Consider the following 13,928-nt stretch of genomic DNA (forward strand, 5'->3'; position numbering starts at 1 on the left):
ATACTTGCAGTTATGAAGGTACTTTTAGTTTTTAAAAAATTGGAAGAGTTGTTTGCTTTTGAGAGTGGAAATGTGCCGTTAAAGGTGCTGTAAGGCAGTAGACAAGCATGATGTGCATATATGTGATGTGACTAGAGACTTTGTTGCTTCTAAATACCATATGCGGAACCATGCGACCGACAACGCGCTATAAATATTTTTAATTTGCCATGAACAATGCGGCGTAGTGGAGCGGTGCGACGCCTGGTGTCAAACAAACCCCTGTACAGCGGGCAACACTGAAAATTGGTATTACACACTATTACATCGGAACTTCATTATTTTAGTAACCATATTTTTAGTTTCCCTGTTTACCTGTGCATTCTGAAAACCCTGTTAACAGTGTTTTTTGTGAAGTAACCCAGCGCTGGCCGCTGTTCGATGGAGGCTCTCCCTACTTCTCTACTGCGCCTGCACGCTCCTTCTGTTCGCGGCCTCTTTCGAACGAACGAACTAACTCTCTGTGAACCTCTGTGAACAAACAAGTCCCGACGCTGTCTGGCTTCTTGAACGTCTGACACATTTTTTTTTCAACGGCTCAGCATTTCATTTCAGTTCGCTTATCCGTTTATCCTCAGATGTGGATCGTTGTATGAATTGCAGGGACGGATTTTACGGTGGATTGTTATGTCGGGCCCAGTGTTATACGCATGCAATGTGGTTGCCGCCGTATGTGGCAGGAGTATGGAATCATTTCGAATACCTAGTACAGTGTTGCCCGTAATCTGTAATTATAATTTCCTAAGTAATCGCACCGTTGATTGGAACGAAACTTGCACAGTTTTTTGTCCTGGTGGCTTGGACTATTGAATAGACGCACTAAATGACATTTGGTCGGTGCTGCTTTACAGTACCTTTAAAGCAAGTTCTCTTACTGGTGTCAAGTACTCTACTCTCATCCGATGCAACCTCGGTCTTTACGTACTCCTGAATTGCTTGGTGATGAGGCAATAATCCCTTTTAAAAGGGTTTTTCAGTTTTTAACAGACATTGGAATTTTAAACGTTCTGTAGTTTTATATTGGCAGTTTCGGACATCGTCATATTTTATCTCACTGGTTGTATTTAATTCTATGTAATCATATTACTGTCATCGTTTTGGCGCATTATGACCTTTGTTGTCGATGCGCCAGTAAAACTGGAATCATCATCATCATCAACGTACTCCTGATCACGCCATATTTTTTCATTACTTCTTGATGCCATCCTTCGGGGCTTTCAGTAAGTCCACTTTTATGGCGAGGTCCTTAGTTTCATACTTCGTGCACCTCTGAGGTGTTGCCTTGGCACTGGCAGCAATAGCGATGCATACTGCGTGCCAGCTCGCTTTAATTGTAAAGTGGCGCCACCCTTTGCCCTTTTTCAGATCGTTCCCGATGCTCGCTGTTTGTGCGGATGCACTTCTATCGAGCCGTGACCATCTGAATTACACAGTGCGCACCCGACTGTTTCCAAATTAACCAGTGTTGATTGCCGTAGACTAATATGGAAGTCTTCCGGGACCGCGCAGGTAGTCCAAATTATCCGAATTTGCCTATTAACGGGGGCTCAAATTAGCGAGGTTTTACTGTAGATTTGTTTCTTAAATAGTAAATAGTAAAGTAAATAGTAAACTTCCCTGCAATATGTTGACATAATGCCTTTACTCTACCTTTCAGCCTACCTCGAAGCTGGTGACTGCATCCAAGGCGTGTGTTCCAACCGTCTCTGACCCAGCGCACTCCACACAGCTGAACAACGCGCAAAAACAGACCGCCGCTGCACTCACGGACCTTCGCAGTGCACTGGGCAAGGTAGGAATATTGTTCGGGAATGTCCTACAACACTTTCCGTCCAGGTGCATGCTGTCCTGTGTTCCTAAGTATGTTGCGATCACCACTGCAGGCTCAGGAAGCATGTGGAAGAAAACATGAGGAGATTGATGCCGCTTTGGACTTGATCAAGGAGCTAGACAAGGAACTGGAAGAGTTCCGTAAAGCTGCCCTTGCTCTGGAGCTCCGACCACTCCCTGGTGAAAATGTGAGTCTCCTAACAGAGTTGCAGACAGTCAGATGGCATCTGAAAATGGCATGGCATGAAAACAAGGCATGGACAGTGACGCGTAAGACAATCGAAAAGTGGAAGATTCAGCGGGTGAGGGTAGATTGGAGCAAAAGCTTCAGTTCAAGTGCTGCCAGTATTGCTAGAAGAACAGTCTCGGTTTGAAATATTTGCTATTCCTGCGATGAGGTTTTCAGGCTTCAGTACGTACCGTCAAAGTACAGTCGTCCTCGTATTTCTTCCGTGCATTGCTATGTCCATAATACTTAGACCCTGAAGTTTTAGGGTTAAACCCGATTTTTCCCCGAATTTGCACCCTGAATCGAGGTTCACCGTTTTTAGGGTTAAACCCGATTTCTACCCGCAAAACTGCACCTAAGCTAGGCGCCTCATGGCAATGACATACTAATTTTTCACAAATTACACGGTTGATCTCAACGTCTGATACTCTGGATAGGCTGTACAACGAACGTTTGTTCGACAATAGAGCCCGATTTATCCCCAAATTCAGTCTGATGGTAATTTTTCCGCCCGAATTTGCATGAATTTTCGACATCAAGTGATTGACCCGAATTTTACCCCCCGAATTTGCAAAAAAATAAAACCTGAAAACTTCAGGGGGTCTAATAATACTGCTCTGTATGTGCATTATCGTAGTTGCCATCATGCCTTGTCACAGTGCCCACATGGGTGACTTACATGAAAAATACGGTGCAATTTTTGTTGACTCGATGTCTTAGTTTGTTTGATGGTGCCGCTACTTGGATACATACAGTATTTCAGTTATTTCAACGGTCCTGCAAATGACTCGATGTGACGTCTCTTGCTTGAAAGGTTCCCCTAGTTTGAAAGTAATGCACTTTGAGATTGACTTTGACATGACTAGTTCACTCTTGTTGTAGAGTGACCTGTGTGCCCTGAAGTTGGGAGCCACTTCCAAGATCGTGGGATCATCCATGGCTCAACTCCTTACAGCTTCTTCCCAGGTGTGTGTGCACTTTCTGGCCGCATTGTGTGAATAGACAATTTCAGAAAATCCAAGTGCTCCTTGCGCGCACATTGCATCCTGGGCGCTTACTGAAGGGGGGGAACAAAGAATAATCCTTCAGGTTTCGCTTTCACTGACGTTGACACGTCGTGGACAGTGGACCCCGGTAGGGGGAAATAAACAGTTTGGAGGCCACCCATTTCTTTCGTATTAGTAAACTCCCACAGTTCAAAGCGGCGCTTGGATTTTCTTGGATTTCTTGACAATCTTGGATAATCTAGGACAATCTTGGATTTTCTGAAGTCGTCTATTGCCGGAGAAGAACGTCAGACGACAGAGAACCTCTGTCTGCACGCTATTTTTGTGCCAGCAGTGCTACAATGGCACTTTTGTTGACTTGCAAGACGTGGAAATTCTTTTCTGAAGCTGCAGATTTCTGAGCTCACTTTTTCAAAAGATTTTTTTTTCTTCTCTGCAACAGCTAGGGGCACGAATGAGTGAGACCCCCCCCCGCGTAGCTTGGCACAGTTCTCTCAGTAAAACGTTTGTTATTACAGGGTAACGAAAGCTACACGGGCATAGCTGCACGCGACACAGCCAATGCTCTCAAGGACTTGACAAGTGCAGTTCGTGGTGTCGCTGCTACCACTGATGACCGTGATGTGCAGACGAGAATAATTGGTCATGCTCGAGAGGTGCTGGACCGGTCGGGCCACCTGCTCGAGGAATCTCGGCACGCCGTGCTTAACCCGAGCGACCCCGGCAACCAGCAGCGGCTCACCCAGGTGAGTCAACACGGCGTGCTGTTGTCCTGCTTCCAGCTTCCACTTCCAGCTTCAGTGATGTGAGATGAGTCCTCTGCTTGAATTTCAGGTGGCCAAGTCCGTGTCCACAGCTCTCAACAACTGCATCAGCTGCCTGCCTGGTCAAAAGGATGTGGACGACACAATACGCTCCATCACGGAAAGTACGCAGGCTCTCAACAACCAGGACGTGAGTATCATTAAATGTTCAATCCCGTTCTGATAACCGATCGCAATATAGGGATGAACCTGAGTACGAGAAACGAGGTTATAACCAGGGCCTTGTTGTTTTAGGGCTAAACCAGATAAAGCCAGTTTTTACCCCCAATTTGCGTCATTGTCACTTAAGGTGAAACCCAAAAATCCCCAAAAATGAACTTGCCCAAAGTGCAAAATCAGCCACCAATACATGCACTGGACAATGCTTAGAGCCTGAAGTTTTCGGGAAATATTTTGTCAAAATTCGGGGGGTAAAAATCGGGTAAATAAATGTCTGCACTAAATTCATGCAAATTTGGGTGAAAAAAACAGCCGGTATGCTAAATTCAGGGAGAAATCGGGTTCAGTTACTCAAACTAACTGTGGTGGTTTGGTACAAACGGTGATGTAACTGCATTTGCTGCAAAAAAGCAAGTTAATGCATTCCTACAGACATCCCAGTGAGGGGAATTTGCCGGGTAAAAATCGGGTTTCACCCTAAAGGGTGAACCTTCAATTCGGGGTGCAAATTCGGGGAAGAATCGGGTAAAACCCTAAAACTTCAGGCTCTAACAATGCTAAGCACCGTTCAATTGGCGCAGCTGCAAGACTTCTCACCATTCGTCTGAAATGAGAGACGCACACTTAATGTGTTCTTTGCCCGAGATACAGTCGGCAGTCGTTAATTCAACCACAGATATTTGTTTGAATTATCGAAACTTTGAAGTGACAATATTTCGCCTGCATATATGCTGGACAAAATTATGGTTTCTTATGGTTGTATCTCCACATATAAATAGGGCCTGACTTTTTCGGGTTTTATTTCTGGCTAAATTCGGGGGGTAAATATCGGGTGATATTTTTCATTTGAAAATTCGGGTGTATTCGGGTTAAATCCCGTTACGGCATATTCTGTCGTCAGGAATTCGGGTGTATTCGGGTGATTTTTTTTTGTTTAATAAAAATTTGTCTTAACATGGAACTAATGTTTAGCAATGTTATCAAACTTTATTTTAATGCACGCTTATGAGTGTGCCACGCGACCCGGATGTTTTCGGGTAGATTCGGGTTAAACCCAAATTTTACAGATTTTGTTCGGGGGGTAAATATCGGGCGGATACGGGTTTAACCCTAAAAAGTCAGGCCCTACATATAAAGCACATTTTTTTATGTTTCCCCGTCGACATCCTCACTTAAAGCTGAGGACAACATTTCCAATACTCGAAGATACTCCTTGTCGAAGACACGCGTGTTGAAAGATTACCTCTTGCAAGAAGTCTGAAGCGGAGCGTTCAGTTCGGCCTCTGTCGTCTGCAAAAAAGCTCAGCCTTTCAGAACGCGCACGCGTCCTGTCGGGAATGCCCTCCGTTTCAACGCGGTATAAAATTTCGGGGCGTTGGGCGCTCGGGAGATGGGAAGTTCCAAAAACCACGAAGGTTTGAGGCAAGATGAGTGCGGTCTGTATTATTGGACTGGGAAATACTTTGGTTCTGTGGGGCGTTTGACGGTGCCAACAGTTTTGTCAGAGAAATTGGAAAGTCCGAATTATTGGTCGGCAACTGCAACTCCCCCACAAAAGCATTACGTGCGGCACATTTTGAAGTAACTCACATTCAGGCAGCAGCTCAACCAGCAGCAACTCAAGCAGCTGAAGTTTCATTTTGTGCACACATTTTGTCTCTCACTAAAATCTCAGTTTCACAAATTTTTGTGCAAAACGGATTACTCCATTACGAAGAGGTCACACGAGTATCGTACATTCATCGTATGGCACAATAACAGCACAGCACGCAAAAAATTAATTGAAGAAGAGTTAATTAGATTAATTGAAGAACAACGCCAAAGCAGTACCTACATTTAATGTGGATGCACAGCGACTATAAGAAGCTATGTGACTATGCATCATTATTAGAGACTGAAGTTTTAGGGTTTAACCCGATTCTTCCCCGAATTTGCACCCCGTATAGAAGGTTGCCTCTTTAGGGTGAAACCCGATTTTTACCAGGCAAATTGCCCTCACTGAGACGTCTGTAGGAATGCACAGTAAATTGTTTGGCAGCAAACGCAGTTACGTCACCATTTGTACCGAACCAGTTCAGTTCGTTTGAGTAACTGAGCCAGATTTCTCCCCGAATTTAGCATACTGGAAGTGTTTCCACACGAATTTGCATGTTTCACATAGAGTACGTGTTTATTTAGCCGATTTTTACCCCCCGAATTTTGAAAAAAAAAAAATTCCCGAAAACTTCAGGCTCTAATCTTTATCCACGTTCAGAAGAAGGGAATTTGCGTACTGTAATTAAGTAGATTTGAAATTATTAATAACTTCAAAATTCAATGCTGCCATCACTTCCTCCGCATCCTGAAGAGTTTAAACGCTCGTGAAAACCCACAACATCTACCGTGCACAGTTCCCAGTGAGTAACAAGTCCTACGGCGAACTGCAATCGCACCTCAACGAGGCTGCCGCGAACCTCAACGAGGCAACCAGCCACGTCGTCCAGTCTTCGAGGGGCAACCACGTGCAGCTCGCGTCCTCGGTGAAGCGTTTCGGCAACGCCTTCGGCGACCTGCTGGGATGCGGCATGGAAATGGCGGGCCAGACCAAGGACCAAGAGGTGCGGGGCCAGATGGTGGTCAGCATGAAGAACGTCTCCATGGTGTCCAGCAAGTTGCTGGTGACCGCCAAGTCGGTGGCCGCCGACCCGAGCGCTCCGAACGCCAAGACGCAGCTGGCCGCCGCAGCGAGGGCCGTCACGGACAGCATCAACCACCTCGTGGACGTCTGCACGTCCGCGGCTCCGGGGCAAAAGGAGTGCGACAGTGCTGTGAGAGCCATACAAGTAAGGGTCAGGAGCTTATCTCGCAGGGAAAGAAGTTCTAAATTTTATTAATTTATGTACTCTCAGGGCATAGTACAGTACATAGTACAGTAGTAGGGCACAGTACTGGGGGAGTGAGTTATCAATAAGTACACAAAAACAGTAGGAAAGTCATGCTAGTAACAATAACTCATTGGGTCGTGAAATATTCGCACTTTAACGTGAACATCTTCGATGCAAGTGTGTCTGGTTGGGCAAAAACAACAATAGTAATGAAAACACTGTAAACTATCATAAATGGCACTTTTTGAAGTTGAGGTTTGAAGTTGAAGTTTATTTTGAACTGAAGATAGCAAAATCATATATACATATGAAACGGAGGACCCAGTTATCTTAATACATTAGTGAACGAAATTGGTGTCAAACAACGCCTTAACATGGAGATAGAATGGAGAAAATATCACCTGTAACATTAGAGAGGAACATAGCGCAGGAATTTAGTGCGAATTAGTGCCTGTTTTTTTAGTGCAGTAAGCAATGAATTGAGTCTGGATTGTTCATCAAAGCATTGTCTAACAAGATCTCTAAATTTATCGTCAGAAGCTGTTTTTTGTTATTAACTCGCACAACTGTATTGTGCACATCTAAAGGTGTAATTCTATTCCTAGTATCACCAGTCGTGTTAATACATAGCGTTCAATTGCATTTGTGCACATTCTAATGAAGTGCCGTGACCCACATTGTTAAAAATATTTTGTATTGGGTACACCTGTCAGTGGCGCCAGCAGCTTATCAGTGTTGACACTCATAAATAATTCATTAAATTAATAAATAAATATACAGATGATGCGGCCTCTGCTTGACCAGCCAAATGAACCGATCAACGACCTTACGTACTTCGACTGCCTGGATGCCGTGGTGGACAAATCTCGTGTAAGTTTGAAAATACCTGACCTCCTGCAATAAAAATGGATTTAGTTGTTTAGACTTTCTATTTACGTTGCTCTTTTGAACATAAACAAGTGTACCGTTTTTTAAGCAGTTAAGGTTCGCGCCCCCGCCCATACATAGATGAAATTTTATGTGTGCAGGTCTTGGGCGATGCCATGACTGGCATAGGAAATCATGCGAAACGCAGTGAACATGAACGCTTTGGTGATTCTGTCAAGGAAGTTTCCGGCGCCATCTGTGGCTTGGTGGAGGCCTCAGCACAGGTCAGTATCCTTTCTTAGAGTGCACTTGGGGTGTCCTTGGGGTGCACTGCCGGCGGCTAGCCGATGTCACATTGGGCTGGCCATGCAAACCCGATCAGTTGTGATCATCCCCAGGCGATGATCGTTTGCTTTGCTGGCAAAGGTTGGTTGAGGAGAGTGACAGAACGGAAGGCACTGCAAAAAAGAGCATGAGTTTGTGCGCTGAAACAGCATGTACTTGCACCTTTTCTTCGAAAACTATTTTTCGAAAACTGTGAATTGTCAAAATTTCCTGCGAATACTGTTTGAATACCTATTCAATTCAACTTTGAAGTTTTGAATATTCGTATAGCTCTTCTGATTTCCGCCACTGTCACTTTAGATAAAGCTCGGGAAAATACCAAAAACCAACACTCTACAAAGCGCAAATTCGGCCACTCATGCAGGCTCTGGGAGACACTGAATGCTTCTGGTGTGGCGTTGCCTTTCACCATATTGTGTGTTCTTCTATTTTTTTCCTTCTGTTCCACCTGAAAACCTCACTGTTCATGTAATGTCACCGTATTTTACTGTTTTATAGCTTCTAACATAGTACTCGATTTTTACCCCCATTTGAAAAAAAGAAAAATAGATCTAGAGCTGAGGGTTTATGTATATTCTCATTGCAATATGTTCCCATATATATATATATATACTAGTCAAAGTAAAAAGCAATGCCTAAGTCCAATTAACTGCGATTACACTGAGTGAAGGAAAAACGGGTAGGAACACTTTATTACAATTAAGATGAGCTCTGCACGGAAGTCTTGTTCATCTTAATTGTAACAAAGTGTTCCTACCCGTTTTTCCTTCACTCATTATATATACTAGTCCCACAACATATTCAATGATGCACTCCGTGAGAATATGTTTTCGATTAAATTCGTCCAGGCTGCATACCTTGTGGGAGCTTCGGACCCAACTAGCGTTGTGGGTAAGCAAGGTCTCGTGGACCTAGCTCATTTTGCACGAGCCAGCCAAGCCATCCAGATGGCTTGTCAGCAACTCTCCAACCCAGCCTCCTCACAGCAGCAGGTAAGTAAACAGAACAGCGACTATGGCAATGAAAATTTCCTGATTCCAGAGAGTGACGTTTTCAAGAATTGTCATTATGTTTAACCCCCTAGATTTGGTATGTAGCACTCAAGAAGTGCTTGGTGTAAACTAACGGCTTCAGATGTGAGCATACGCGAAAGAAAGGATAATAGAGTTTCCATAATCAATAGAAGCATTGATCTTGTGTCCATACTGGCATACTCCTGGCATACCTGATGCTGTGTCATACCTGGCATACTTGTGTCCATCCTGGCATCTTGTGTCCATCCTGACTACTGGCATACTGGCATAACTGTGTGTCTACCACATGTGTGAACCCATTGGAGCCATCAAATTTCCCTAAATTATTACCTGAACACTTTTGCACGTACAGTGCAATCCTGTTAATTGTATCTCAAAAGGGACCGAAAATATTCCAAGATTCCTTTGAATAAAGTAGAGTTTGAATTAAAGGAAATTGCTCTTTAGTCCCCCCTTCTCCTTTCCATCACTATGCCCCTGACGGTGATTTATTCCTCTTTCCTCCTGCACAAGTGTTACCTTTACAAGTATCCTACTCGAAGTGTTACCTTTACAAGTATTCTACCCGTGTTTTACCCGATTCTTCCCCGAATGGCACCTTCAGTGATTCGAGTAAAACGCGATTTCTCCCCGAATCAGCTTTTCGTCGCGCGACCCGGAAACCGCGACGCACAACTGCGGTAATGGGAGAGACGGAGAGATTTAGGACCCGGGCGTCAGTTCGAATTAATGGGTTTGCGCTGTACTTTAGCAGCAAATCTGTTGTTGTTGTTGTTGAATTAATGGTGAAGAAGGAGCTTGTATCAACATGACTGCTGTCTCATCTACAGATTCTCTCCGCGGCTACAGTAATAGCCAAGCACACGTCCTCGCTGTGCAATGCTTGTCGGGTGGCTTCTTCGAAGACGACAAACCCTGTGGCCAAACGTCACTTTGTACAGTCTGCCAAGGACGTAGCCAGTGCAACGGCTAGTCTGGTAAAAGAGATTAAGGTTAGCGCAGTTTATTTTCTTTAAGTTCATTTACTGGCACATTGGCTCTGTAGAAAGTCAATTCAACGTTTCAGCCACTGTCAGCCAATTTACATAAAAAAAATCAAAAACATCTTGCAGGTGCTGGATCAGGATCCAAGCGACTCTAACCGACACAAGTGCAGCGAGGCAACTCGACCACTTGTGGACGCTGTCGAGAGCCTCACCACATTCGCAAGTTCCCCAGAGTTTGCTGGCATTCCCGCACGCATCAGCTCTAAGGTATGTGGGCATCTTCAACATCACCTTTTTAGAGCGCAGGCTCGCAAAAAGCCCGAGGGCCCGAGAAGGGGCGAGGGGAACACACACAACGCACTGATTTTAAGATGTGTGACCTACCTGGCCACCTTTTAATGCGGTATACTTTCGTTGGTGTACAGTGAGGAAATGTCCCACGATGAATTACAAGCAGATGGGATCGTACGGAAACTGGAGAGTGTTCGTCAACGAAACGTTGACAAGTTCTTCTGATCACTGAACTTAATAAAGTAGTGTTTTCAGTCAGGTTCGTTTTTTTTGGATTGCTCGATTGTTTGGACTCTGTAGAGATGCTGTCCAGTCCGAAAAATCGGTTGTTGTCTTTTCTTTGAATAGGAAGTTATATATGTAATAGAAAGTTACATATATAAATATCTACGCAAGCATACCATTCTTCAACTGCAAGTGTTTCAGTTGCAAACATTGTGTTCGATTCTAGGCCAGGGCTTCCCAGGAACCGATCACATCTGCTGGTAAAAGCGTGATCGATGGGTCTTGCAACATGATCATGTCGGCCAAGTCGTTAGCCCTGAATCCCAAGGACCCGCCCACATGGCAGAGTCTGTCCAACCACAGCAAGGGCGTCTCCGATGGTATAAAACGCCTGGTGTCCGCAATCAGGTAGGCCAAGCTTATTTTGGCGTTCCAAGAAACCGTTTTACGAAGGCAAGCGCCACCTGTGTCACGCAATTGCTCATGGGAACTTTGAGCGCCTTAGAGTATTACGCGACTCCCAGGGCCGGAGGTAGAAGAAGAACAACAACGTTCTCGATGTGCTCGCAGCAGCGTCGTCAGCCGGGGTGAACCATAACCGAAGCAGACGACGGAGCAGTGTTCCTCGAAGTTCCCATGCTGCTTTGCGCCGCGCGCTTGGTGGCGCCCTCGTCTTTGTAAAACCGTCTATTGGAGGATGTTCCTATGTATTTTAGAGTTTCAGATTCTTCATTGCCTGTCACCTCACAGTGCAAAAATTTTAATGAAATACTGACGACATAGTGTTTCTTCTCTAATATTGGGTTTGAAATATTCCCCTGAAACCTTCTAAGAATTCTGTGCTTCCACAAAACAAATGTCGTTCCATCATCATTTTTCATTCTGCATTATTCATACATGTCTTCCCCTTTGTCTTTTATAGTTTGTTTCCTTTGCTGTTTTTTTTTTTTTCTGTCACTTACCACTATTTTTATAGTTACGCGCTTATTTATGTCGTTATAAGGTGCAATCCCATTAATCCGGACTTGAAGGGAACCGAAGATTTGTTCGAATAGTGCAGAGTTCAAACTAAAGGGGGTCGCTGAGAAGGAGGGCTTGATATGTTGGCAGCGCATGCTAGCTGCTTCGAAGATGAGTCATCGCTAGCTAGGCCTTGCAGCACGTTCGCGGTCAAGTGGTGGCGGAAATATATCCTTAACCACAATGCACAATGTCTTGATCTGCACTGGTGCCAGCGCTGTGGAGTTTTTGGCTTTGGGTTTGAGGCTGTGTATGAGACATAGGCCTGAGACTGGGTTAGAGGCACACCCTGCCTCTGACTGGGGCCTTGGCATGCTTCGGTGGGTACCTACTGCACCTGCAATCAACATCTGCTTTGCGCTCGTGCCCACTATGTGCTGCAATTTGGTCTCAAACCCAGCACACAATGCTCTGAGGTGCTGATGTCCTTGTGAGGCTGTGGTTACGGTTAAGTCCTTTGGAACCTTGTGCATAGTGTGACATGTATTGTGACCTTCCAGAGACCGCGCACCTGGCCAAAAGGAATGCGACGAAGCCATAGACAAGTTGAATGCCTGTATCCGCGAGCTAGACCAGGCCTCTCTCAACATCCTCAGCCAGAATGTGCTTCCACATGCAGACAGTACTCTCAAGGTATCGTTGAAATGATATCTCAAAGACGCAAATTTGTCGCTTCGTTTGCCGTTGTCCATTGCGCTGTTGAGCCATATTTTTTATGTTTTGTGTGTACCGTATTTGCACGATTCTAACGCACCTCCAGTTGTAACATGTGGGTATATCTGACTCACAAAAATCCAAAACTGGACTAGGTCCCAATTATACCGTGCAGATAAAAATTTGAGAGGCCGAACAACACGAACCTTATGAAACACATTTCATGGAATATGCATACTCGAGGAGGCTGGCGAATGATTGAATTGTGGCTCATAGGCAAGTTGTGCTTGCGAATTTTCTAGTTCAGGAAAGCGCACGTGCTTAGGATCATTAGGGCCCTTACTTGAAACTTTGTAGGCAGAAATCTTGTCCTTTAGCTTACTCCTGTCGTGCCCACGTGTCTGAGACTGTCACCGTGATCGCTCTTCACTTGAGACGTGCATCGTGTCAAAACCATTTTTGCTGCGTTATGAAACCCCTGCAGAAGCTGATGCTGAAACTGTCTGAAAGAAATCCGTGTGCAAGAAGCGCGTCCCGAAACTCACAAGCACAACAATAATCATGTGATAACTTTAGCCACCTTAAACCGAATTCTTTTTTTTGGGACTGATTGTAAATGACTGGGACATGTTTTGATAAAAAGAGTACGCGTTACAATCATGCAAATATGCTTTGGGACGTTTTATGTATCTTTAATACGTTTATTGGTATGGCGTCACTGGTTATTGTGAGGAACCGATTTTCGAGTTCGTAGGAGCCACAAAATTGGTTTGAATTATGGGGCAGTCCGAGTTTTTAGCGAATGGCATAAATCCACTTTATTCCGAGCGGCTTTGCTGCGAACATTCAAGGTGATTTTTAAGCTCCGCTGTGCTTTCGTGCATGTGTCATGTCATGTGTCGTGCATGTGTCATGTCGGGAATGGCCATCGTTTTGTAACACAGTACGAACTATTTCTGCGTGGGAGCACATTGTGCTGCTTTATTTCTGGTTCTCGGGAGACAAGTCCCCAAAATCCAGGTTTGTAGTGAGATGAGTGCGAATTATCAACCATGCCTTCCGAGGAACAGTCCTAATTATTGGACATGGAAACACTTTGTTTCTGTGGGGTGTTTGACGGTGCCAAGAGTTTTGTTTGAAAAAATTGGAAAGTCCAAATTCTTGGAGTCCAAATCATCGGCCAGCGACCGTACATCATCTTCGCCCCCATTCCCGTTCACAGGATCAGTCGACCATGATGCTAGTCGTTTGGTCACAGTTCTACATTTCTGACTTATTAATCTCCTGGTCTCCTCGACAATATACAAATATGTATCACATATCGAAGTGTGTTTGTTTGATGCACGTTGAAGAACCCCCAGGTGGGCAAAACTGATCCACAAACAGACCACCGTGGCATCAATCACGCATTGCATTGCGACATTAAGCTACAAATTTTATACCTAATGGTCTTTCCTTGTCACCAGCAAACACTTGCTGCATTTATGGAAGTTTCTGCGAATCATTTGTAGTCTCTAAGACCACAGTCACCATAGTTATGCACCTCATAGTCCT

General features: G+C 44.7%; 1 protein-coding gene across 1 annotated transcript in view; it reads left to right on the forward strand.

Moving 5' to 3' along the window:
* Window positions 1–13,928, forward strand: part of LOC135375168 (talin-2-like) — an 83,668-nt gene that overhangs the window by 46,976 nt on the left and 22,764 nt on the right. The window contains exons 28-40 of the mRNA XM_064607890.1: window positions 1,697–1,831; window positions 1,923–2,057; window positions 2,981–3,064; window positions 3,624–3,851; window positions 3,940–4,059; window positions 6,479–6,910; window positions 7,733–7,822; window positions 7,981–8,103; window positions 9,013–9,156; window positions 10,029–10,190; window positions 10,311–10,451; window positions 10,927–11,108; window positions 12,221–12,353. Coding sequence (XP_064463960.1) covers window positions 1,697–1,831; window positions 1,923–2,057; window positions 2,981–3,064; window positions 3,624–3,851; window positions 3,940–4,059; window positions 6,479–6,910; window positions 7,733–7,822; window positions 7,981–8,103; window positions 9,013–9,156; window positions 10,029–10,190; window positions 10,311–10,451; window positions 10,927–11,108; window positions 12,221–12,353 — 2,109 coding nt within the window. The remainder of the gene's footprint in view (window positions 1–1,696; window positions 1,832–1,922; window positions 2,058–2,980; window positions 3,065–3,623; window positions 3,852–3,939; window positions 4,060–6,478; window positions 6,911–7,732; window positions 7,823–7,980; window positions 8,104–9,012; window positions 9,157–10,028; window positions 10,191–10,310; window positions 10,452–10,926; window positions 11,109–12,220; window positions 12,354–13,928) is intronic.

The sequence above is a fragment of the Ornithodoros turicata genome, unplaced genomic scaffold, assembly GCF_037126465.1.
Source record: "Ornithodoros turicata isolate Travis unplaced genomic scaffold, ASM3712646v1 ctg00000838.1, whole genome shotgun sequence".
NCBI classification, from domain to species: domain Eukaryota; kingdom Metazoa; phylum Arthropoda; class Arachnida; order Ixodida; family Argasidae; genus Ornithodoros; species Ornithodoros turicata.